This window comes from Prosopis cineraria, unplaced genomic scaffold (genome assembly GCF_029017545.1).
Source record: "Prosopis cineraria cultivar Desert tree isolate PC_DT_omini unplaced genomic scaffold, ASM2901754v1 PC14, whole genome shotgun sequence".
NCBI lineage: Eukaryota > Viridiplantae > Streptophyta > Magnoliopsida > Fabales > Fabaceae > Prosopis > Prosopis cineraria.
The window spans coordinates 21461355-21486018 of NW_026555345.1; the positions used below are offsets into that span (position 1 = coordinate 21461355).

Sequence of the window (24664 nt, forward strand, 5' to 3'; positions counted from 1 at the left end):
TTTGTATAAGATTATTTTATTTTTAAACATAAAAGTGTCATAATATTTTTGAATAATTAGACAATTTTGTTTTTGCCTTAAAAACTGAAAAAGATATTAATTATGTACTTTACCCACAACTATTATAATATTAATTGTGATATTATTAGAAATAAAATTAAAAAATCATTGTAATTTTATATAATTTTAACTAAATAATAAACTTTTATTAATATTTAAGATTCGATTAAAACCTATATAAGATAGAGAAAGTAATTGTTACTGTTTAATTGTGGATTAAACGAATTCATTTAAAACTATCTAGTAGACAACTTTATAACAAAAGACATGTAACTAGTAATTTTGTAATTTTATAGGATTTTTTATATTTAAATTTATTGTGAAAGATTTGAATTCTGCTTATATTTCACCGTTCAACGTTAAGTCCATTTTCCCCCAAAATTTGAAACGTAAACCAATTTAAACTTGAAATAAAAATTGTAAATTAAAATGACCATTAAAAATAATACTTTTTGAAAATAAATGGATAAAATGATAAGGAATGAAGTCAAACTGAAATATCAAGTAAAAGATAATATAATAAATTAAAAATAAAGCCTTAACTCCTTAAGCATGCATGTGTCATTAGGTGGAACTTGAAATCTAAGTCGTTTTGTTTCCTCTTTGATGAGGAGGTCATTACAAAATAATTATTGCAATTTTGATAGATACAAATTCCAAAGAATAACAAACTCAATGCATGATTAAGCAACGTTGAAGCACAACTCCTGTGATGCTGCACAAGATAATGGATTTGAGAGAACTAGAGTAGGATAGAGAAAGAACAGAAGAGAAACTAGGTCTGTAAATGTTAAGAGAACTAGAGCAGATCTTTCATCCATGCCATAGTTTAACATGGCATTTATCACCTTTTGTCAAGGCTAAGTTATCAAAATTTGGAAAAAGAGCTCCAATCTGGAAACAAGGACCAGAATTTCTGCATGTTAAGCCTTTTCATTTGTAATCAATGATGTCTCTGTACAACAATGAATTTTGCTGCAGAACTATTCCACAGCAAACTGCTACTTTTTCCTCATGTTGCTCCCTATCTTTACCGCCAGAGAATTCTGCCAACACTGGGAAAAAAATTTGGGAAAAAAAAAAAAAAAAAACTATTCCGAGGGTACGATAAATAATCTATCTACAAAATCACAGGGAGGAATGAACAGCTGGGCCTGCATCAGCCTCAATGTTGGTCAACCTCCGCAGCAACCAAAGGGCTATAGAGATGAAAATGTCCGTGTAAACCATTCTGATAGGCGTCTTATTTTCGCTGAGAGCTCTGCATCCTTTTCGAAGAAAGAAGAAGCATTAGATAGAAGAACTGTCACATCATGCTCAAGTGCCTCTAAAGTCCGGTAGTAATTGTTCTCCAACCTTGAGTGTATTAACTCAAGGGTGAGAGGAACAGGAAACCTGCATAATTTCCAGAGATGTTCGAGTAAAAATGTTGACAAACTAAGGGTATGGTTTTAAAAGGTTAGATGAACATACCTGTTCATAAATTTAGACTTGCTTGAAACTTTGTTCAATTCTCGAACCCCATATCGATCCTGGATATTCATAACAAAAAGAAAAGAAAAGGATGAATCTACTTGCATTCGTGCATCCCAGAGGTATCCAAACCCCAGCATTAAGAACTTTAAACCTAATACCTGATCTCTGTTGCCTGACTGCAGCAATTTTTCAAAGGCAGATAGAAGCTTACTTCGCTTTGAATCATCAATACGAGGTTGTTCCCATTCAGTATCGGCATCAAAAAGCTCCCAAGGGCTATGTAAATGTGTTTCCAGAGGGTCATTCTTGTATCGAATGGTATATCTTTCCCATGGACTGTCTGGAAATTCAGAAGACTTGGGTTTAACACACAGAATACGACCATCCCACCAACTCCCATCAAAGTCACCCTCGTTTTTCCACCAAACCCTACATTTATCCCTGTGTGTCCAATTTCTTGCCATTGCAGCATCAAACCTAGTTCTTTCAACGAGAAAATCTGGAAATCCAGTCACTTCAGGTAGGGACAACTTAAAGGATTTGCCAGCCACACTTGAAGCAGGATCTACAAACTGAAGGGTCATTTTGCAGCAGCTATCGCCAGACCCTGGAACTGTAGAATACTCAAGGCTTTGAACTCTACAGTATTCTACAGCTCTTACTTGTCCCTTCAATGATGTCCACGGGCATGATTCTCTTGCACCACTATATTCTATAAACTCCTGGTGCCCCTGTGAAATAAATATTTGCAAACGGTATATCATAATTAAAGCTTAAAAAAAAAATATAAATCTGACAAAAAGCAGAAATCTCACTGTATGCTGAAGTAAAAGCTTGCTATCAGAGGCAATAGTTATGATCTATATGACTAACCTGCCTCAGATATACAACGTCATCTGCCTGTTGGGGGATATATCTGCATCCTTCCTCATGTGTTGACAACAACAACCATGATCCTTTAGTAGTTGGTTGAGATGACTTTTTCCTAATTGGAGGACTACTCTTATGGATATGATGATAACTAACCCTCCGACTCCTGGTGGACCTCAATCCAACTGTGATTTTTGAACTAGAACCTTGCTCTTCTTCAGTTGGTTGTCCTCTGTTAGAGGAACCATTCTGGGGACTTCTGATAGTACAATATTCATGAACTTGATGAATTTCGAGATTATTCCATCCATTATTTGGGTCAGAAGTAGCTGGCTCCACATCTAAAGACCCAACGGTATGAGCTGATTCATTTGTTCCATTCATGAGGTCCACTGCTGGATTGAGATTAACATTACTCCCATTTGAAGTGGATTCTCCCAGGCCACTACCATCACCTGCATTAGTCACAGCCCTATGCGACCTTGATCTTCTATAAACAGCTTTATACATTTTATCTCTATGTAATTGGGGCTCTAGAGAATCATGTGATGTAAAATTTTTGTCAACCTGTGCATTTATCTCTTGAACTCCATTATCTTCTTGATTTGATTTTGCTATAGTGCTGTCATTTGCAGCCAAAACTATATTATGTTCCTTGTTCAAATCATTTACTGCAGTACCACTCTTTGGCACTAAAAATTTTGTTTCATTCTTGGCCGGACTTTCGAGGTCCCTTGAGCTCCTTTTAGACCTTACCTTCGTTGAAACTGAAGGAAAACCAATATATGGTTCCGAGAGATGACCAGGCCCACTACTGTGGTTGATAGAACCAATGGTTGTATGATGAGCATCCATGTCAGCTGAAGTTAGAGCTTCATCTTCATCCCTGCAACTGCCAGAAGCTAAGGGCCTAATTTCATTCTCAGAAGTATTATGAGGATCTGAGGCAGTAGCAACACAATTCTCATTGATTACAGTCAAATTATCTATCTTTTCCTCATCTTTTTGGATTTCCAAAGGGGACAAAGTACCAAAGTCCTTGTCCTCTTTCTCATGACCATTGTCAAAATTTTGTTTATCATTAAGACAAATAACAGATCTGGCATTTGCATCTGATGACAAAGCTTCTCCCACTCTTGAACACCTAGATGTACGAGCCCTAACCACTCCCCATCGGATGTTTCCTTTCATATAGCCATCAAACAAGTCTACAGTGTCTTCTATATGATCTAAATTAACTTGACCCCTTTCAATTTTATGATGATTTACACTTCCAGAATTACACACAAGATCCTTAGAACTTGATCTGCTCCTGTTAACGTCAGTAGCCTGCTGAGCAGACTTTGATGATGAGGCAACCAACTCAGCTTGATTGTCAAACTTATGTTCAGTAGTCTCAAGCACAGATTTAGAATCTCGAACAGGAAACTTTAGAACCAATCTCCTCCTGTTCACTGCATTGGTACGAGTCTCAAGAAGTTCATGAGATTTCATGTCCTCAGATTCGTCCAATGATACTTCCTTCCCCTTCAAATATCTTTGTTGATCATTCTGCAAATCTCTACCAGATTCATCACTTTCAGACTCTGGCAATGAGGATTCACTACCTGAAAAATCACCATCAAAACTATCTTCTTCTCCATCTGTTGGTGTACCTGTAATTTTAGAAAATAAATGCAGAGCATTGCGTGCAGCAGCTCTCCGAGGCCTGGAAGATTTTGACTTCGATGATCTCCTACTTGATGCTTTTCGGCCACTTTTTCCTTTCCTACTTCGGTTGTTCCTTAAGGCATTATCATCACACTCATCCAAATTCCTCCTTTTCACACGTCTCCCAGAAGAAGTCATAATCTCAGCCTGAAGAAAAGAACGTGAGTAATTCAAAATTATTGCAACATTAATAAAGAACACTAAATGAAATTTTCTTCCCAGATACTTACTTCGGCCTTCTGTTTTTTCCTTTTCAATCTACGACTGACATCCATGTAAGTGCCCTCCCCCTCACTGTCATCTATACTGCACTCTGGATCACCGGAGGCATTGGAACTTGAACATTCTTTCTCACCCCCAGAAGAGTAATCTTCAGTGACATTATACTCTGAATCCGTATCATCACTATGCACTTCATTTTCTGGTTCCCAATCCATGGCATCTATAAATTCAGGTAGTGGTTCTGCTGGCATGTCCAAATCTGCCAATGGAAACATTTGATAATCTGGGTCCAGGCTAAAGTCAGGACCAACAGCAAGCCTTAGTGATGAAGGGCGCCACTCAATGCCTAAAGCTCCTAAACGTCTTCGCTGATATTCACTCTGATAGGGTTCAGGGTATGGTATCATTGCTGAAAAAATTGAAAGCACATAACCAACAAAGAACATAGATAGTATACTGCAAAGTATATACAAATAAAGGACCGAACCAAGAAAGATAGAAACCTGAATCACATAGCAGATCTTGCATATTCCGTCGATATGGAACAAGCTGAGTTTCCTGGGACAAAAATTTTATACTTTGAAGTATAATACTTGATGGCTCCATAGAGAATCCAGTTAAGCAGAACACTTAATATAACTGGCCTCCTTAGATTTCTCTACTCAACATTCATTTCAATGGTAAACTTTATAAAGCAATTTATCACTCAACAAAAGGACTCAGGACAGTAAATGCTTCATCATAAAATGTACGAGAGTAAATAATCTACTAAACCTCAACATCACCCTCCCCCCAATCATTACAGAGCATGTCAGGCTATGGATCATGTGCATGCATATTGAGCATTTGAGCTTATCCTCCCTCTGGGCCCATCACTCCAGGCCCAGCCCATCACTCTCCTTAGGAAGTGCCTTGTATCTTGAGACTCATATAAGCAACAGAGTTTCCTCTGTGTATTTGTGCTTTTCCACAACCTTTTTCTTCTTCAACTTCATCATTTCTTTTTCTTTCTTTCGTTTTTCCCCAACTTCATCTTCTTTTCATGTTTTTAACACCAATAACTCAACCCAGATAGACATTGTAAGGTTAACCAAATTGGAAAAGCACAGTTAACCAGCTAACCTGGTCAAGTATACCACCATGGGTATCTTGAATAAGGGGGCGGTAATCACCAAGGAAGAACTGCCAAATATGTGTAGGCAAAATTAGTACCAGAACAAAAAGGATGGAAACAGAAAAAGCGAATTGAGTTGTTGCTGTATCTACCTGATCATATTTGGCATCATTTTGAGACTCACCCTGACCAGTGCTCAATATGTACAATTGACCAACATCATCTGAAAGTATAATCGATGTCCCATCTCTACATTGCAAACACAAATTTCAACAAAAACCAAAAATCAATAATTTAGATATTAAAATGAAAGGCATATGCTCTGGCTTTTGGTGTATATTCGTTTCTTAAATATGTTTGATTGCTTGGTCCTTGATGCTTCAGACATCTATTTGTTATTTGTACCATCTAAAGCATTATTTTAGGTTCATGAGTAACTACTTTCCTGATCATAAAGAATTGAAGAACTTTCCTAATAGTAAAGACTTCACTAAATTCCTTCAACACTTGTAGAGCTCCCCAGATAAATTAGGTTCATGAGTAACTACTTTCCTGATCATAAAGAATTGAAGAACTTTCCTAATAGTAAAGACTTCACTAAGTTCCTTCAACACTTGTAGAGCTCCCCAGACAAATATAACACAAGGTCAATCCTTAAGAAAAATGGTAAGTCAATTTATCATGTCTACAGAAATTTTATATGACATTGAGAAAAACAGTAATATTATATGGGAGGTTTGGGATTCAAGTATGAGATACCACTCAGGAGCTGCTTGGTACACTAATGGCATCAGATTCCCAGTTTTGGAATGAGCACAATAATTGAAAGTTGTCAGAGAAAGCATACATTTAACATTCAATAAAAAACAATGTGATGTTAATATTCAAGGATGTGAGATCCCTGTTTTTTGAGATAACTCAAGAAATCGTTTCATTCTATGCTTATTGATATCTTGAAATTATATTAACATCTAAGCTAATGAGATGAAAATGATGGTGCACCAAATAACTCGTAAATGTCAAAACATACTAATTGTCAAAAACCATTTTAACTCAAGCTTAAATGGTTAACTGAAGTCCCATAAATATTCTTTACAAGAATCTCTAACACACTTCCTCACATGAAAACTCTTTAGATTTAATGCGTGGATAAAATGCAAGCCCATTATAACTTTAACATTTTAATTTTTATTAGAAGGATGAGAAAGGAAAAGTCGAACTCTTGACCATTTTGTCAAAGAGGCTTCAATACAATGTTAAAAACCACTTAATTCAAGAGCTTGTGCAACTGACTAAAGGCAAACAAATAGTTTTTTTTCTCCATAATAACACTAGTATGTGATATAAGGGCAGGAAATTATAGCATTCTGAATGCATATAAACTACAGAATCAGTGTTAGCATAAAATAACAATTATAATGATACATCATAATAAATTTTAAATAAGATAAACTAAATTTCGCAATAAGATTCTACAATAAAACTACCAAGGTACTTACGGGGAAAATTTTCCATCAACCAGCTTGAAACGCGATATCTCATATATACTGATAGGCTTGCCTTCCCATATCTGAAAGTCATGATACAGAGGAATTTAATAAAATATAAGGCTGCTTAAGAATCTGCATGGAAATAAAGTAACTGTTGACTCACATCCCACACAATAGTTCTTCCATCATATCCAGCACTCATAGCTATCCGGGGATTGAATGGATGAACATCCAGAACATATGTCTAGCATGAGCAAAGCATCAAAGTAGAAAAGCAAGTTAAATCAAGAGTCAAGACCAAAAGCATTAAGAAAGCATCAAATCTTTTCCATCCTCTAATTTACTTAGATCAAGAGAATAAACTAAGCAATTAATGAATATAAAACAAGATAGCAATCACACGGCTTAAAAGTGAATTAATATGCAATACTGGGTGTCTAAATCCTCTACAATTTGGTTGGGAGGTGCATGCCATGCATTTCAATAGAACTGTGTCATTTTGCCATGTGGAATATCAGGTATTGATTCTGTTAAATAATTGTCTTCAGTTTCTCCTTTCCCTTGTCCTTCAACATCTCAAACCCAAATATCATAGTTCCCCTCTTCCATTTGGAACACACAGCTCCGTGCACCACCAAATTCCACCACTTTCCATCAAGTCAAAACTCAGATCTATCAGCCATGCCCTTGGTTTCCAGATTCATCCTAGCTGTCATCTTTCTTCCAGATTCAGACAAGACCAGTCCCACTTTGTGTTTGAAAATGATTTTGAAAATTCAGATCCCAGAATTTAAACTGATTGATGACTCAGGTATTCTTTCAAGAAGCCAACAAGGTAAATACCATTTGCATAGGTCTTACTGATTCAATTTCTTCCAGAAATTTTGCACTTCAAATCTTCTTTCAAGATTCAATGCCTAATCAGTATAAAATTTCCATTGTTCTGATTTAGTTAGATTTCGCTTTTTGAAGCAGATGAAGCAACTCTAAAGTCTGAATATCAATACTACAAGTAACATGGAACAAAAAATGCAATTAAGTTCTGATACGGCAAACTCAATTTCTTTAATGAAGAATGTATCAACCTCACTGATTAATTAATTTAGAAAACAAATATTATCTTCTGATGAGTTCCTTCTGTAAGTTAGACAAGGTATATTGGAGAGAAAAGAGAAATGGACGACAACAACAAGAACAACAAGCCTTTATCCCACTAGATGGGGTCGGCTACATATTGCAAGACACTATTGTGCTCTATCATTTATCAAGCTTTTAGTAATATTATCAATTAAGAGATCGCGTTCAACAACTTCCAAGAGTGTTCTCTTAGGCCTTCCTCTATCCCTCTTAATCGGACTCAAAGTTATATGTTCCACTCTTCTCACTGATGCCTCCCTTGGTCTTCTTTGTACATGCCCAAACCATCTCAACCGATTTTCTACCATTTTTTCCTCAATAGGTGCTACCCTCACTTTTTCGCGTACGTGCTCATTTCGAATTTTATCTTTACGTGTATGTCCGCACATCCATCGTAACATTCTCATCTTTGCTACTCCAACTTTATGCTCTTGCTATCCCGTTAGAGCCCAGCATTCACTACTATATAACATTGCTGGTCTGATAGCAGTGCGATAAAACTTTCCTTTAAGTTTTTTAGGCACCTTACGGTCGCAAATAACTCCTTTAGCTTTTCTCCAATTAAATCACCCAACTTGAATCCTATGTGAAATATCTCCACTGATTTCGCCATCATTTTGAATAATGGCTCCCAAATATCTAAACTTTTTCACTTGAAGTATAATTTGATCTCCCAATTTCACTTCCAAATTATTGTCGAATAGTCTCTTACCAAATTTATAATATAAATATTCCATCTTACTCCTACTCAGACGAAAACCTTTCGACTTCAATGTCTTCCTCCATAACTCAAGTTTGCAATTAACCTCTTCTCTTATCTCCACTATAAGAACTATGGACGGGGAAGAAAAATGTAATATGAAATTTGCACATGAACCTTACATTTCTACAATCTTAAGTTAAACAAGTGCCGTCATATGATAGTGATTGATTTTGCAAGTCCGAAGTTTTTTTCTCTGAGTATTAATGAATTATTCAATTAGTTGAAACACAGCGTTCAATGGAAAAGTATGGAGTGCATCTCCTTTGAGAAATGTAGAGGATTTAAATCGACAATGCTAATACAAGGGAGTAAAGATAACATTGAATTTTGAAATATCACCTCAATCCCCCCTTTCAAGGTAGTCTAATTGTATTATAACCATTCAATGGAAATTGCTTAGTAGCTTATACTTTACGTTCAACTAATGCATTACCATAATAATGGCCCAGTCAAACAACCAGGGTTAAAATTTACGTAAGTTTCAAGCACTCACAGATTCAGTATGTCCAGTCAATGAGTGCACCAAGCTGCCATCAGAAGCATTCCAAACACAAATTCTGCAATCTGCAAATACATGTTGCAATCAGACAACTATTACCTCCAAAGACACAGAGCGAGGATAAAAATGGCTGTCATCTAACAGATAGATAAGAGTGGTGTGATAACAAATTAAAGACATCATGCATGAACATATATCATGAGCCAGCTAGCCCAACCATTTCAGATGTACTTAAAATGCTTACAGTCCAATAAAAATACAATGATAACAAAATAAATGACAATTTACTTGAATGGTAAGACAGCAATGCTTGATGCCAATTTATTGGGGACAAAGACCGTAGTGTACCAAAGTAAAGATGAATGTCAACTGGCTAAATGTACAAAATACAAATGAAATACAAAATAGTTTTCTGTAGCATGTGGTTTGAAGTTTGCAGAACTCATCAAAGATATTATTAGACAAAATCACGCAGCAGACACGAAGAACCCCCAATCACAAGTAACACTTAAGTGTCAGGGAGATACCATAGCAGCTTACCTTTTAGAATTTTTTTCCTGTGAAGATTTAACTTGATTGTTCTGATATCATATGCTGTCTTTTAATTCCAGATTTTAGGATGTCCGATTACTTGTTATCCATTTCATTATCTCCTAAAATCCCCTAGATTTATGGATTTGAGTAGCAGACTTGTTGCTACCCTAAATCGTGTAAGGCTTGTAGCATACTGTGGCCAATCCTCAAGTTTTTTTTTTTTAACCCTTCAGGAATGACATACAGCAATTATCCTCCATTCTTGCATATCAAGTAAAATGATTCCAGTTAGATACTTCCTAACAAAAGAATCCTATCATCCATGGCCAACAGTGCATGGAAAAGGTAAAGAAAAAGAACGATCACAAGAAGACATAAGAAAGATAGCAAGAAAGTATGGACTGAGGAGAAAAGGACAAGAGAAAGAAACACAGACTTACCCATGATAGCTGCAAGGACAAAGCGGTTGTCTAGGCTCCAAATAATCATATTTACACCACGTGGAGTTGGTAATATTCGCTGACGAGGACCCCCTCTCTGAGGTTGAGGAGGCATTGGAGGAGGTGGAACTCTAAGATGATATGCCCGAGTCCAACGACCAGTTTTTCCCTGAATTTATTCAAAATAAGTCCAATGAAAAGAAAAAAGGAAATATTGTTAAACATCAAATAAATAAATTAGTATTTGTAATTTATATTATATAGGGGGAAGACAACTTTTGTCTCTCACTTAAAAAACAGGAAAAAAAACAAAAAAGGGAAAAAAAACTAATAGAAAGCAATGCTTGCAGAACACACTTGATGACCACTTACATGTGACCTACGTGACTTGGAAATCCATATAATAGCACTCCCATCACGAGAGCACGTAACTATATTTTCATGATTGAACCTGGAATATAATATTGGCTCTTAGATATGCTAAATATCACCAAAAGTTTGGGGTTAAAGAAATTTTTTAGAGGTACAATGAGAAGGATAGAGATGAGGGAAGCATGAAGTTAGAACACTAAACAATCTACTTCTACAAGTTAAATACACACCAGGAATTCTTAAATTTGGGAATATTATCCTCCTTCCAAGCATCTGCTGTGGAGACTCGAGAAGCAACTGCACATCCACTGCAAAGAATGGTGTGACAGCATCAGCAAAAGAAAAAAATTGCTCTGCCATAGTTTACAACACGCTTAAAGATACTAACCTGAATTGCACATAATTGACATCATTTTCATGCCCTGATAACACATCTATCTCATAATTCGGTTGGTCAGAATCATCCAGGCTTGGTTTACAAGCATTCCAGACCTGAAAAACATTCAATATGTAATTTCAAATATTTGAATGTGAAGATGAAAGTTACCTCTGCTAAAATTTAGATAATATTATGTGGAACTTCAGAGGGAAAAGCATTTCTCATTCATCTCATTACTACGACACTATAACCACATATGCAACAAGGGAGAACAACACTAACAAAGCCTAATGAATGCTAAGAACAGCTACACATTAAAGGAGAATAATTACAATAACTAATAAATATTCCCACACTCTCCCACAAGTTGGAAAATAGATGCTAATCACGTCCAACTTACTTATGCAATTCTAAGAGACAAGTCTAAGTAACCCTTTAATCAAAACATTAGCGACTTGCAACTTTGTAGGCAAGTATGTCAAATATAAAGTTCCTTCTTCCACTTTTTCTCTAATAAAGTGTCACCTCAACATGTTTAGACTTGTCATGTTGTATTGGATTTAAGGCAATACTTATGGTAGCCTTATTATCACAATAGCTTCAATAGTGAGCTTCCTCTAACCTATATTTCCTTAAGACTCTTTTTAGCTACAATTCCTCTATCATTCCTTGAGCCAAAACTCTCCATTCAGATTCAGCACTGCTTTTTGAAACAGTTCTTTGCTTCTGGCTTCTCCATGTAACTAAATTTCCCTACATAAATGAACAATAGCTGGAGGTTGACTTTTGATCTTTATAGGTTTCACCCCATCTTGCATCGGTGTAAACTTCTATAGATCTTTGCTCATGTTTTTTGAACAAACCTATACCAAGAGTACCTTCTAGATATCTCAAAATCCTATAAAGTGCCTCCATATGACTCTTCATTAGGCAGCTCAAATGTTGACTGACTACACTGACAACAAATGCTATGGATGGCCTCATATGAGAAAGACATAAGTTTTCTAACAAGCTTATAATATCTCTCCTTGTTAGCTGCTTCTTCCTTATCTTTGGCTTCCTCCTCCTCTCCTTCACCTTCCTCATTTTTCTTAGGCTTCTTCTTTGGTTTCTTGACCTCAATAGGGGTTTCAATAGGTCTGCAACCCAGCATACTCGTCTCCTTTAGGAGATCAAGTATATATTTTTTGAGAAACATAGAATTCCTCTTCTTGACCTAGCAACTTCCATCCCAAGAAGATATTCTAGCTTCCCAAGATCTTTGACTTCAAATTCCTTGTCAAGAGCAGCCCTCAATCTCTATCTCTTCAAGGTGATCTCCAATGAGTATTGTCATCAACATAGACAATAAGGATACATTTCTTGTTCCCTCGACTTTGACGAACATTGTGTGATCCGATAGGGCTTATTTATAACCTTCAGACTTTAAGACTCTCGAGAACCTATCAAACCAAGCTCTTGGTGACTGTTTCAAAGCAGGTATAGACTTTTTCAGTTTACAGACTTGATTTTCTCTGCCTTTATCGAGCCTAGGAGGTAGAGTCAAATAAACTTCCTCCTTTAACTCTCCATTTAGAAATGCATTTTTGATATCAAGTTGGTGAATGGTAACAATGGCTCAGTTGGTGTAAATCATGGCTCAAGTGGTGGTGATATGTTAGGTTCTAGTTCCTAAGTCTAAGATTTACCTATGCTCTCCCCTTGAATCGAAAGATTGGGATAGAGTGAAGTATGTTCATGAAAGTTGACATCACGACTGACAAATGTGTGTTTTGAAACATGGTCAAAGCATCTGTATCCTTTTTTAGTAGCAGAATAACTGAGGAATATGCATTTGATAGCTCAAGGCTCGAGTTTATTGCTTTAGCGGTTATGAATAAAGGTTGTGCAACCAAACACATGAAGCAGAAGATTAGTCTCAATATGGGATGTCAAAAAAACACTTTGTAATTTGTGAAGAGGGGTTTCAAAGGATAAGATTCGAATGAGCATACAATTGATTAAATAAGTCACGGTCAAAATAGCATCCCCCTAATAAAACTTAGACGCATTGCAAGTAAACATGAGTGCCTTTGCAATGTCAAGTATTTGGCAATTTTTCCTTTTTACAACCCTATTTTGTTGGGGTGTGAGGGCACAGGAACTAGTATGGACAATACTATGCATTTGGAGGAAAGAACTCAAAGATTGGTTAAGCTACTCAATGACATTGTCAATCTGCAAGACTTAGATGGTGGTGTTGAACTGGATTTTGATCATGTGGAAGAAGTTAATGAATGTGGATGCAACCTCATACCTGTTTCTTAAAAGATAAAGCTAACAAACACAAGTATGGTGGTCAATGAAGGAAATGAACCATGTTGTTTTAGTATGATTTGGAGTATGAGATGGTACTCACAAGTCACTATGAATGGTTGTGAATGGTTTTGTGGGTGAGTATGTGGCTTTAGGAAAGGAAGTTCTATAGTGTTTGGCAAGTTCACACACTTCACAGTAAAGTTCTTTAACATTTAGGTTTGCACATAAGGTTGGAAACAACCATTAAAGGTAATGAAAATTAGGGTGACCCATCCTCTTATAGCACAACATAAAATCATTAGCTTTAAGTGATGACTTCTGATAATAGAGCCCCTCATACTCCTTAAAACTTCTGATTGCCATGCCAGATGATAGATCTTGAAACACACAATGGGATGGGAGAAATTTAGCATAGCAATTTGACGCTTGGTCAATTAACTAATGGAAAGAAACTTGCAATCCAATTTAGGCACATGAAGTACAAATTCCAACACTAGAGTCTGAAATTCAAGCACTCCCTTTTCCCACTACAATACTAAGAGACCACCTGCAATCTTCACTTTAACATTCCCAACACACAGGATATAAGTAGTAAATAGCTGATGACAACTGGTCATATGATCAAATGCTCCTGAGTCAACAATCCACACAGTTGAATCTCAAGATGTCTTTAATGCCAAAAGAAAACTCCCCATTTTTGCTATTAAGACTCAAGCTTTAGTTCTGGTCACATATGGAACAACTATTAGAGGGCCCACATTAACACTACCACGACCATAAAAATACTCTCATAATAAAGTTAGAAACCCTAGTCTCACACACAGAGACCATGTACACAGAGAGCTGTAAAATAGAACAAGGAGCATGCATGTTATAGAGAAAAATTGAAAAGGGACTTCCTAGGCTTAGAGGATATCAGAATCGTGCTAGAAATGCCTCGCCGTCAATGGAGGGAGGTGTCGCCATCAGTCTAGACCTCTCATGGTTTGACATGCGCCACTATGTACCCTCTAACACTGAACACAACTTCAGCATGTTCAGCTCACACATGCTACCACTGGCGATGACATTCAAGGGTTAGGCCAAACGGTGGCTGCCGAAGGTCCCTCTATAGGCAATGAGATCCAAATCAACTCCTTGCGTACCCTCACGTTCCTCCTCTAACTGTTTCTCTAGGCTAGCATTAACACTCAAGCCTTAAGTCTTGTTTTTTCTCTCTCCCCTCACTTTGATACCATGTGGAATTTGAGAGGGAAAGGTTTTTCTCATTCATCTAAATATTGAAAGACCATATATACAATAAGGGAGAATAATGCTAATAAAGCTTAATGAATGCTAAGAAGCTATACATTAAAGGAGAAAAATTACAACAAAGAACAAATATTCCCACACATTATCTCTTTTTACAGCTAGAACATCTCTCAAACTGAAACTACTTAAGAGTAATTTTAGAGTAAGTGAAGATGATTGTACTGTTTTCTATATGCTATCATCTATTAACCTTTTGGAACATTGATTATCATTTGACCAGTAAAGTCAAAGGCACTCGTGAAAGTTAAGGCAAGACACCTAAACACAAGAAAGTCTCCTTGGCAAAGCCTTTTCACTCAAGTGTGCCGGCACATTTGAAAGGTGCGTTGCAAAAAAATCTATTATAGGGAAATCATCCAGAATGTCAATATCACCTTTTCTAGTACCCAGCAAGTCTCTAATGACATGAGGCTCCAATCTAGAGTTAATTTTCTTAGTCGCGATTGTAGAAGGTTAATGGCCCAATGGAGACCCCTAGAAGCAGGTTGGATTTGTCTTGACATTGATGGGGCTATCAACTCCAATGGAACTGCAATTTATGGTGGAATCATAAGAGATGATAAAAATAATTGGATCAAGAGATTTTCCAAACACCTTGACTACCAATCCAACACCACGGCAGAACTCTTGAACATTTTAGAAGGACTTCAGCTTTGTTGGAATGCGCGGCTCAACAAAATAAACATACATTCTAATTTAGGGGAAGCCCTCTCACTTATCCAGCATAATTTCCCTAACAACCATCCTCTCTCTAGAATTATCAACAACAACAACAAGCCTTTATCCCACTAGGTGGGGTCGGCTTCTCTCTAGAATTATCAACAAAGTCAAAGAATTTGTCATGAAAGATTGGATCACTACCTTCGACCACATGTTCAAGGAAGCGAACAGATGTGTAGACATGTTCGCTCACCAAGCCTCTCAGGAAAATCTAGATCTTATTATTTTTAATCATCTGCCTTCAGGATATAGATTCCTTATGAAATCTGATATGACCTGATTTCTGTTCATCTCTCACACAGGTTTTCCGTGTCCTTTTATTAAAAAAGAAAAACTCAAGGGACCTTGATTCAGGAGCTCACTTTAGGAAGCTTGCAGATGCTGTTTATTTTATATAGATGTACAGCCTTGAAGCCCAACCAATAAGTCATAACTGTCAGATTAAGCATTTTTAGCTGGGAAAAACATAAATCCCAGCCTCTTAAAACTTCATAGTGTTCATTCATTAAAATATATATATATATATATATATATCATTTGGGTTATTAGACATTCACTTTAAAATAAGTATTTGGTAACCTGAATAGCTGATTTTTTTATATGACGACTATTATGCTTGGATAGTCAATCCTTTTGTCAAATGCTATGGCGATAGTCCATATATCATAGTTTTAGCTTTAATTCCTATTTTAGTGTCTTGCTTCACTATGCTGTTCTAGTGACTCTCGTCTTGAGGTGCCATGGGGCTCTAATTCTTTATGAGCACTTTTTGCAGTTAATTATCGTACATTTGGTAAAGTTAAAAAAAACAACAACAACAAAAACAAAGTGAGCACCTATACAAAGCATGTCAGCAACAAGCAAAAACCCACAAATCTGTCAATAAATGAATGAAGGCACATAATTATAATTGGAGGGTGACTAGAGATTGAACAGCGTTAATTGATAGATTGATAGGCGGCAGAGATGATGGTTCCAGAGGAATATGAATTCCCCATACAAGATCTCAAATAGTGAGAGCAACTACTTATACAAGTGGAAGAATCCATCTTTTCTTATGATGTCATTATTCCTAAGACCATCACAAATACCAGAGGAGTCAAATAAACGAAGCCAAAGTAAAAATAGATGGAAAGCCCTATGGAAAGAAAAAAGTTTTAAGGTTTAGAAAGCACAACATACAAATACATACCCTGGCAAGATTGTCAGAACTCCCAGTGACAAAGACAGTTCCACTGGCATTAAACGCACAACAAAAAATCTGATGGCTCTGTGGAAAATTACCCAAAGAAGGGCCACCGCTTCTCCCTAAGCCAATAGATATTTCAAGTTAGTTCTTTGAACCAAGAAGTCAATAAATTATAGAATGCAAAAGAACAAACTGACCAATAACAGAATCAGAAGGCCTTGGGACATATATTCGCGGGCTTGATTGGGAATGCCTTCCATCCCAAATTCTACAAGTTCCATCATCAGATGACCTGCAAAGAAAAAGAAACAGTACCAAAAAAAATTAATAAACAGAACCTTGAAGGCCCAAAAATAAGGACAAGGAATACACAAATTTATAGCCCGATATGCTATTAGAAATTATCCAAATATCATCATGCAATATAATAACACTTCAAAAAACATTTAGAAAAGGAAAGCAAAGGTCCACATCAGTGAATGGATTCCTCAATCTAGAATCAGCAAATTACATCTCAGCAAAGTAGTACATGTTATTGGTGACTTTTTGCTGAAGCTACCTCAAGTATTTTATGAACAGTTATATTGTAGGCTGGAAGGAAATGCAGGAACAAGTGAGGCACATAATCACAAGTTTGACATAATCAAAATATAGAAGAGAAGCCTGTCTTGTAGTAAATACTTAGAAACTGATATGCTTCTGGCCTGAGATATTTGCCCTGGTTAACAGTCTTCTTACTTCAAAAAACATGATTCATAATCACGTTGTAACATAGAACATTGTAACAAATAAAATGCTTATATATATTAGACAATATAGTAGATTCCTTTTCTTTCTTTGGTAATCCAATGACTTACGATAAAAGTTGGTACACAGCACTAGGTCTAGGACTAAATGCTATAGCAGTGACTGCTCCATTATGACCCCGCAAAACTGATATTGGTAGGCCATCAGGCAAGCGCCACTATTTGGGGAAAAAAAATAACATCAGAGAATCACGAAAGAGCCAAGGGAAAAATTAGAACATAAGGAACAAAAAAATTTATCATGAGTCACAGAGAACTTACAACTCGTATGATACAGTCATTCGAAGAGGACGCAACTAAGGCGTTGTTTGAACTGACAGCTAAGTCAGTGATGTCACCCTATCAAGCATATCATATATTTAAATTTAATGAATGTTAAAGCAAATAAGGCCTGGTCAAACAGGGGAAAACATATTTACTGCACAAAACAAACTCACATCATGTCCACGACAGCTAGCCAAACAGTATGCAGTTTCCATTGACCAAATTTTTACAAGTCGATCATCTGACCCAGTAATGACATGCCTCCCAGACCGGTCAAATGTAGCTGCATGCATGTTATGGTAAATCATCAGCTGCATGTCAAGGAGAAAAGTAGCCTGCTCTCCCAAAAAAGAGGAATTCAAGGGAGTAGCTACAGAAAAAATAACTACAAGAAGACTTGACTATCCAAAAAAAAGTAGAATGTTTCTGCTAAGAATATTATCTATCCCAAAAAATTATTAAATACTCTCAGAATGAGATTTCATTCATACTCTCTCTTCATTCAAGTACTTTACATTTTACATTCTCTCCCCACATTTGAATTATTTTTACTGCCAAGCGTATGAATCAAATGGTATTCCAGGAATATGAAACAACTACTCACTAAGTCTTTCTTGTCTAGAGCAGACAATAGCAAAAATTTGAAGAAAATGGTGCCCAAAGGGGGAAAAATAAGACATGAAATAGAAAGGTACTTCGCTTTTCAAGACATAAGGAAAAGGTCAACAAAAATGTTTATTTAAATTGAAGGCATTAAGGAAACAACCAAAGAAAACAATGCAAGAAAGCTTTTGATGATCAGAACAATGCAGGAGACAGCATCTTGCAAAAATAAATTTGTCAAATATCTTGCAGACCTAAGAACAAACGAATAAACAAGCAAAGGCATATGATACAAGGACACTCGTACTTTTACATTGTTACACAGAAACTGGGACCTTTCATGTTACATTTAAGATTAATTCTAAGGTCTTTAGGCTATACAAGTCAAATCCAACTTCCAAACAATAATAGAATTCAGGAATTATATAGATTTCTTGCAATTAAGATAACCATAAACTTTTATTCAAATTAATTTAAAAAAAAAACTTATCTTTGGAAAACTGCTTGGGTTGTGACCAACATTCCTTGTTTTCAATAGTCTTCATCTATTATGTTCTAATATTCACAACCACTCAATAGCACATTTTTTATTTTTTCCCCTTGTTCTGCTAACCTAAATAGTCACTAAATCCCCCTGGTGATTCCCCACATTTGCCCTGTAAATTCTACAACATTGGATCAAAATTCTCAAAATTGCAGTTAACGTCTAAAAATCTGCTGACATCCTTGCTGTCAGACTTCAGTACTGCAAAGTAGAGCTAACCAGTTTTCCAAATCATTAAACTATATGATTTGAGGATCCAATCCCCCAACAAAAAAAAAAAAAAATTGTACAACGAACCCTCTTGCCTATCCCACAAGGATATGAGGACATAATCAAATTGGGATATTTGATTAAAATAGCTGATGTTTTAGCGCACAGAAGAAACCTAAACCAGCATGAGATTACCACCTTGGCAGTAAATATGGTATATAAAAATCATGTATAACAATTTTCATTCAAAATGATATATATGCTGATGACAGATTTTTTCCCCCTTTTATGGGCCATTGGCATTGCACACACTTGGTCAAATTCATGTAAAACAGCAAATTAGTACTTTAAAAACGTTTCTTCCATAAAAATGTGGAAAATTTCATCCTTTGCAACAGAATATCTTTTCATTGTTTCACTCCTCAGACTCTCAGAGTTCATCAAAGACAGGCATAGAATAAAGCACAAAATGATCCCATTTCTGCACAAGGCATCTGCTGAACTGCCATTCCTGATTTTGAAGAATGCGATAATGAATCAGAGCTTCAAATATAATGGATATAAAATAAAATACAATCCACACTTTTGAGAAGTGATGGAAAATAACAAAATCAGTTGCTAAAATTTAAATTGCAGCTGGATAATGAATATGACAAAAAAGTCATGCTCAAACCAAAATAACTGCAATAAAAAAGAGAGAGGAGACCAAGGGATAAGCGTCCTCCTCCCTCTTGACATGTACAAGTACTATTTGTTAATACAATGGATCTAATAGAATAATACCTACCACAAAACTTGGGTATCAGATAGAATAGCCTACCACAATAAACAGCATTACGGTGTCCTCTAATCCTCTTGATATTTTGCATCTTTTGTACCATGGTCGAAGGTTTAGCAATGGCATAGCATGCAGCACGTATAGATGGTGCACGATGGTGCCTAGTGAAACCACCACCAATTTCCCTTAAACGAAGCCCTTGAACTTGATTGGCTTTCATATGAGGCCAGCGCATGTAAGGTGGTGGTCGTTTAACTTCACGTGTTTTGTCCCTGCCACCTGAAGATGAGAGAAAGTCTAATTAATAGAAAAGGAGAGGAAGAAATATTTTCAATTGAAGGCAAGATTAACAGGGCAAGACATCTTTGTTGTCAAGGGGATAAACAATAAATTTGCAGATCATAATGAGAATTTTCTGAATGAATGAGGTAAAAATGACATCAATTAAAAGTAAAGAAGAAGTGAAGGTCAGCTACCACTCAGAAGTGAAAATGAACCCATTCCAAGAAGAGTAGGTACATCAGCTGCATTGGGAGCATTTCCACGAGTCGTGCCAAATGATGGGGATGTTGCACTTGATATCAATTGCTTCAAAAGCTTTACCAAGTGATCCTTTTCGATGTGAGGATACCTAAATAATAATTACTCATGACATCAATGACAAGGTCATATAGGAAAGGGAAATAGTCACATAAACACATTATATTATTCTCAGTTTTTCACCTGTAACAACATAATAGAACAAGACAGGTAGACACCAGGCTGACGACATGCATGAATCAAAAAATGGACAGGTGCTTGTAAACTTGACAAACTATCAATTTGAACACAATCTCAACAAAAGTTATAGAATGAGAGAAAATCTTAAATACCTCTCCACCAACTGATTGTAACTTAAAGGAAATGACAAGCCATTATCATCTTCATCTCCAGTAGGCATCCCACTCCTTGAATACCAAGCACGATACCTTCTAGGTAAGAGTTGATGCTCAAGAAGCTCATTCCATAATTGAACACAAGTTCTATGACATGGCCCAGCAGAAAGGAAATGCATAATGAGAAAATAAATTTCTCTAAGGTCAACATCCACGTCCACAGCATGACTACGACCTGCCACCTCCACCTGACCCTTCTCACGCACCTTACTGGTAAAAGTCAAACGTTTCATATTCACAGTAGGTGCATCACTAGAAGGAGGATATTTCTGGAGAGCCATATTCCTGTAAAGCATCAAATGCACAAATAATCCATCCATCATACAAAAGTACAAATCCTTCTAGAAATATAAAAACAAAAATGATGTACAGAGTGACACTTATTAAGGAAATTATTAGGAACACCAGTTACACATAGCCATGCTCAACAATATGGTTATGATCCTGAACATAAAGGAAGGATGCATAAAAACAAAAGCAACTACGATAGAATCACTTTTGCTGCTCAGACATATGAGAGGAAATTTAGGACAATGCATGAAAGAGGAAAGGCACTTTCAGGTGGTCAGAGCGTTGACCTTACTTCCCCTAATGTTAAGGAGAAAGAAACTAAACGATAGGGCTGCTTTAGAGTTGTGGTAGACCTGACTTAGGAGAGGGCATTTTTGGAGACTCTGAGGGTTGTTTTTCAGGTTTATAGCTGTGGTTGAAGCCATCTAGCAGCGTATGTCTTATGTATCTTGAGTGTGGTAAGGAGAGACTGGCCTCTCAAAAGCCAGAGTGTGCACCTATATTGAGCAGGGCTGTGATTTGTCTTTGATATAGTGATTTCTGTTTTGTAACAAGGGAATAAAGTTTTATATTGAATGAAGGAGGTCTCTTGTAACTCTGATTCAGTACTTCATCTAATTAATATTAAAACCTAAGGATTTCCCTTACAATTTGCCTCTGCTGTATTTTTTTTTTTTTTTTTTGTTCATTAAATCAGCAGGGTTGCATCAAATTCCAATTTGAACTACTTTGTCATGAAAATCATCCTTAAAAGTAGAAAATCATAATATAAAACTGCATCTTGTCATTTTGACCATCTCACCTGCCAACGCTCCAAAATTAATTTTATCAAAGAATGAGGAAATTGGAGGTAAGACCCGAAACCTTAAAAGCACTGCATGCTGGTCTTTAAGAGTATAAGTGCTAATTAGCTTTATTTTGCAATCACAGCTATCAATAATATGGTATTGCTCTTTAATTAAATCTAGCATTGTAAAAACAAGCTAATATTCCCAGACCACAAGTTTTAAGCAGACATTATTGACGGAAGATGGTGCCAGACACAAAATGATTAAACATTTAGCAATCAATTTGTAATTTCCTAGCGTTCAAAATTATTTTCTGTCCTGGAAAAATGGATCTAGAACTTTCAACCCATGAAGAGAGACAAGTTATGCCAACTGAGACAGCCACGCACACTTTGTTGCTTAAGACAAAACAACTACTTCGTTTTCCCCTCATCAAAAAAGCATTTGAGTAACTGATCTCATCATCTGCCAGAAAAGTAAAAATTGAAAAAAGGTCCACACAAAATTTGAATAGATAAAATGTGTTAACTGTAGTTGAGTCAATTATTTGGGCTTGAGGTTATAACTTTTTTTGGCCAACTTCACTTCTAGAAGAAAGCAACAAAATAATCCCTAAGCAGATTTTACAAGCGTTTTAAACAGCAAACTACATGCAATAAATGCCATGGCATTTGGTCAAATACATTGACCAAATGAAAGTATACATTAAAAAAGCCTGTACTTAAAAGTTTTTCACATCAGGATTTGATACTAAATTAATAACTCTCCATGAAGAAAATAAAATTTTCTTAACCGCCCACAAAAATAAAGATCCAGACGATAAAGCACTAAAACCTTAGAAATAAGTGACAGATTTAACCCAACAAGGAGTCTCCAACACTCCATGAGCTCTCCTCTAAGTTTCTGAAACCCTGCCCCTCCACAGAATCCATGACACATTCCTCTGTTCCATTGGAAAAAAACCCTAAATTCAATGTCTTCAAGCTTTGGAGGAAGAAAAGGTGAAGAACAGAAACGGCCACAGAAAACGAATAACAGAATTTCAACAAATGCCCAAAACAATTGCAATTCCTCGAAAGGGAAAAATTCCAAATTGAAAAAGGTCGTTTTCCTTCTAATAACTACCGTCAATGGTGTTGACCTTGCATAGTAATAACTGGGTTGCGTCTGGTTCTGGTATCTTCGGCTTCCTGGATTGCAAGAAAGGAACGGGGCCTCAAGAAGTCGAAATTTCACAGTATTGGGAATAAAAAAGATTACTGCTTCCAATATATGAAGTGCGAATCACGCTCAAATTACTAATTTAGATTCTAGGAGGGAGCTCTTCGCGTCTCTCTGGGCTCTCCTCTATGGTTTTTCAGTGCACAGGAGGCAGAGAATGGAGAGAGACAAATACAGAGAGAACGAGCGAAGAGATTGAACGAAGCGTTTTAAATCTTTACGGGTAAATCGATACTTTCCTGTGCAGGGGCTTGAAACGAAGAAAATATACCAAAAATTAATTGAATTAAAACAATAACAATAACAATAACAATAATAATAATAATAATAATAAGTGAAATAAAATCTTGATGCGTTGCTCCACGCGCGCGGGGCCGATGGGGACTCCTCGGCATTTCAAAACGACGACCTTTTCTGTTCGCAGTTCGCTCCGACTCTGCGTTTCTGCGACTCTCTTGTGGTGCGTGTACCCTAATCTTCACCGAATGCAAATTTTGCTGCGCTTGCTCTCTGCGGCTTGTCCACAGTTTTAATCTTAATTTAATTTCAAAGTTAAAAAACTTTTCATTTTCATTTTTGAAACCCCTTTGTCCCAAAATATATATATATATATATTATATTATATTATAAGACTCTACTCTCTTCATTCAAAAATATAAAATATTTTTAATTAAATATCACCTCAATAAAATAATTATTTATTTTTAATTAATTTTATTTTTTTATATTTATTTTCATTAAATGCCCGACAATAAATATAAAATTATTATTAATGTGGACATTTAAAAAAAAAGACAATAATTGCACTTTAAAAGACTAAAAATGCCTTATATTTTTTAATAAAGTGAGTATTTTTTTTACATTTTTTATGAACATTTCTTATACATTTTATTTTAATGATCACTAGAGCTAATTTTCTAAGCCTCCTAGTTTCATGCAGAAGGTTTTCTACATTTTTTAATATTAAATGAAAAGGAAGGGGGAAAATGTTCTTGCCTATTTCATCATATATGCTCAAGGAAATTATACATAGAGAAGTTTACCTAAACTATATTTATTTTTTTTTTATTTCAAAAGTAAAAAAAAAACATTTCTCACATTTGATACTTTATAAGCATTTTTTTCAATCAAGTTCAAAATATAAGCAATATAATATATCTAAAAAAATTTTCCTCATTTTTCTCATTATATTTATTAACCTAAATCCTTATATAAATTTATTTTTCACTCATTATAAAATATATTGGTATCAAATTACAGTTGTCTATGCTTTGTTGCTTGTGGTATTTATAATTATTCTATGTCTCCTGCTCAATGCAATATACAAACTTTAAAATATAAATCGCGTATTTATTTGCTTATTAGTAGTTCGTACTTCGTAATATAGTAACTTATTATGAATGTGGCATATTCATCCATTAAAATGATAAGCAAAAATAAACTATACTTAAATTTTGTATAATATAAAAATAAAAAATTGAGTAGCCATTTTTAAAAGATATCACATTAAAATCTACTTAATTTATTTAAAAATAAATAAATAGTTACATGTTTTACAATGCAAATTTAATTCAATATCAATAACTGATAATAGAATTTCACAAACCAACATTCTAGCAGAAATGATTATGACTACTTCA

The 24664-nt window shown here is 35.7% G+C and overlaps 1 protein-coding gene across 3 annotated transcripts; it reads right to left on the reverse strand.

Annotated features, from left to right (window-relative positions):
• Positions 1 to 743: 743 nt before the first annotated feature.
• LOC129292639 (uncharacterized) lies at positions 744 to 23246 on the reverse strand. 3 transcript variants are annotated; one of them, XM_054930228.1, is made up of 24 exons: positions 22945 to 23246; positions 20662 to 21009; positions 20266 to 20420; positions 19832 to 20068; positions 17828 to 17937; positions 17652 to 17729; positions 17442 to 17548; positions 16782 to 16876; positions 16588 to 16703; positions 11076 to 11179; positions 10918 to 10995; positions 10688 to 10766; positions 10316 to 10484; positions 9336 to 9406; positions 7106 to 7186; positions 6952 to 7022; positions 5605 to 5701; positions 5461 to 5520; positions 4842 to 4896; positions 4347 to 4747; positions 2410 to 4263; positions 1695 to 2267; positions 1534 to 1592; positions 744 to 1455 (listed from the first exon to the last, which is right to left on the reverse strand). In XM_054930228.1, the coding sequence occupies exons 2-24, from the start codon at positions 21003 to 21005 to the stop codon at positions 1260 to 1262; spliced, it is 5190 nt and encodes a 1729-aa protein (XP_054786203.1). In that variant the 5' UTR covers positions 21006 to 21009; positions 22945 to 23246; the 3' UTR covers positions 744 to 1259. The 3 variants fall into 3 exon arrangements, with proteins under 3 accessions (XP_054786203.1, XP_054786202.1, XP_054786204.1); XM_054930227.1 differs by having other exon boundaries at positions 22929 to 23246; XM_054930229.1 differs by lacking the exon at positions 22945 to 23246 and adding an exon at positions 22638 to 22658.
• Between the last annotated feature and the right edge of the window lie 1418 nt (positions 23247 to 24664).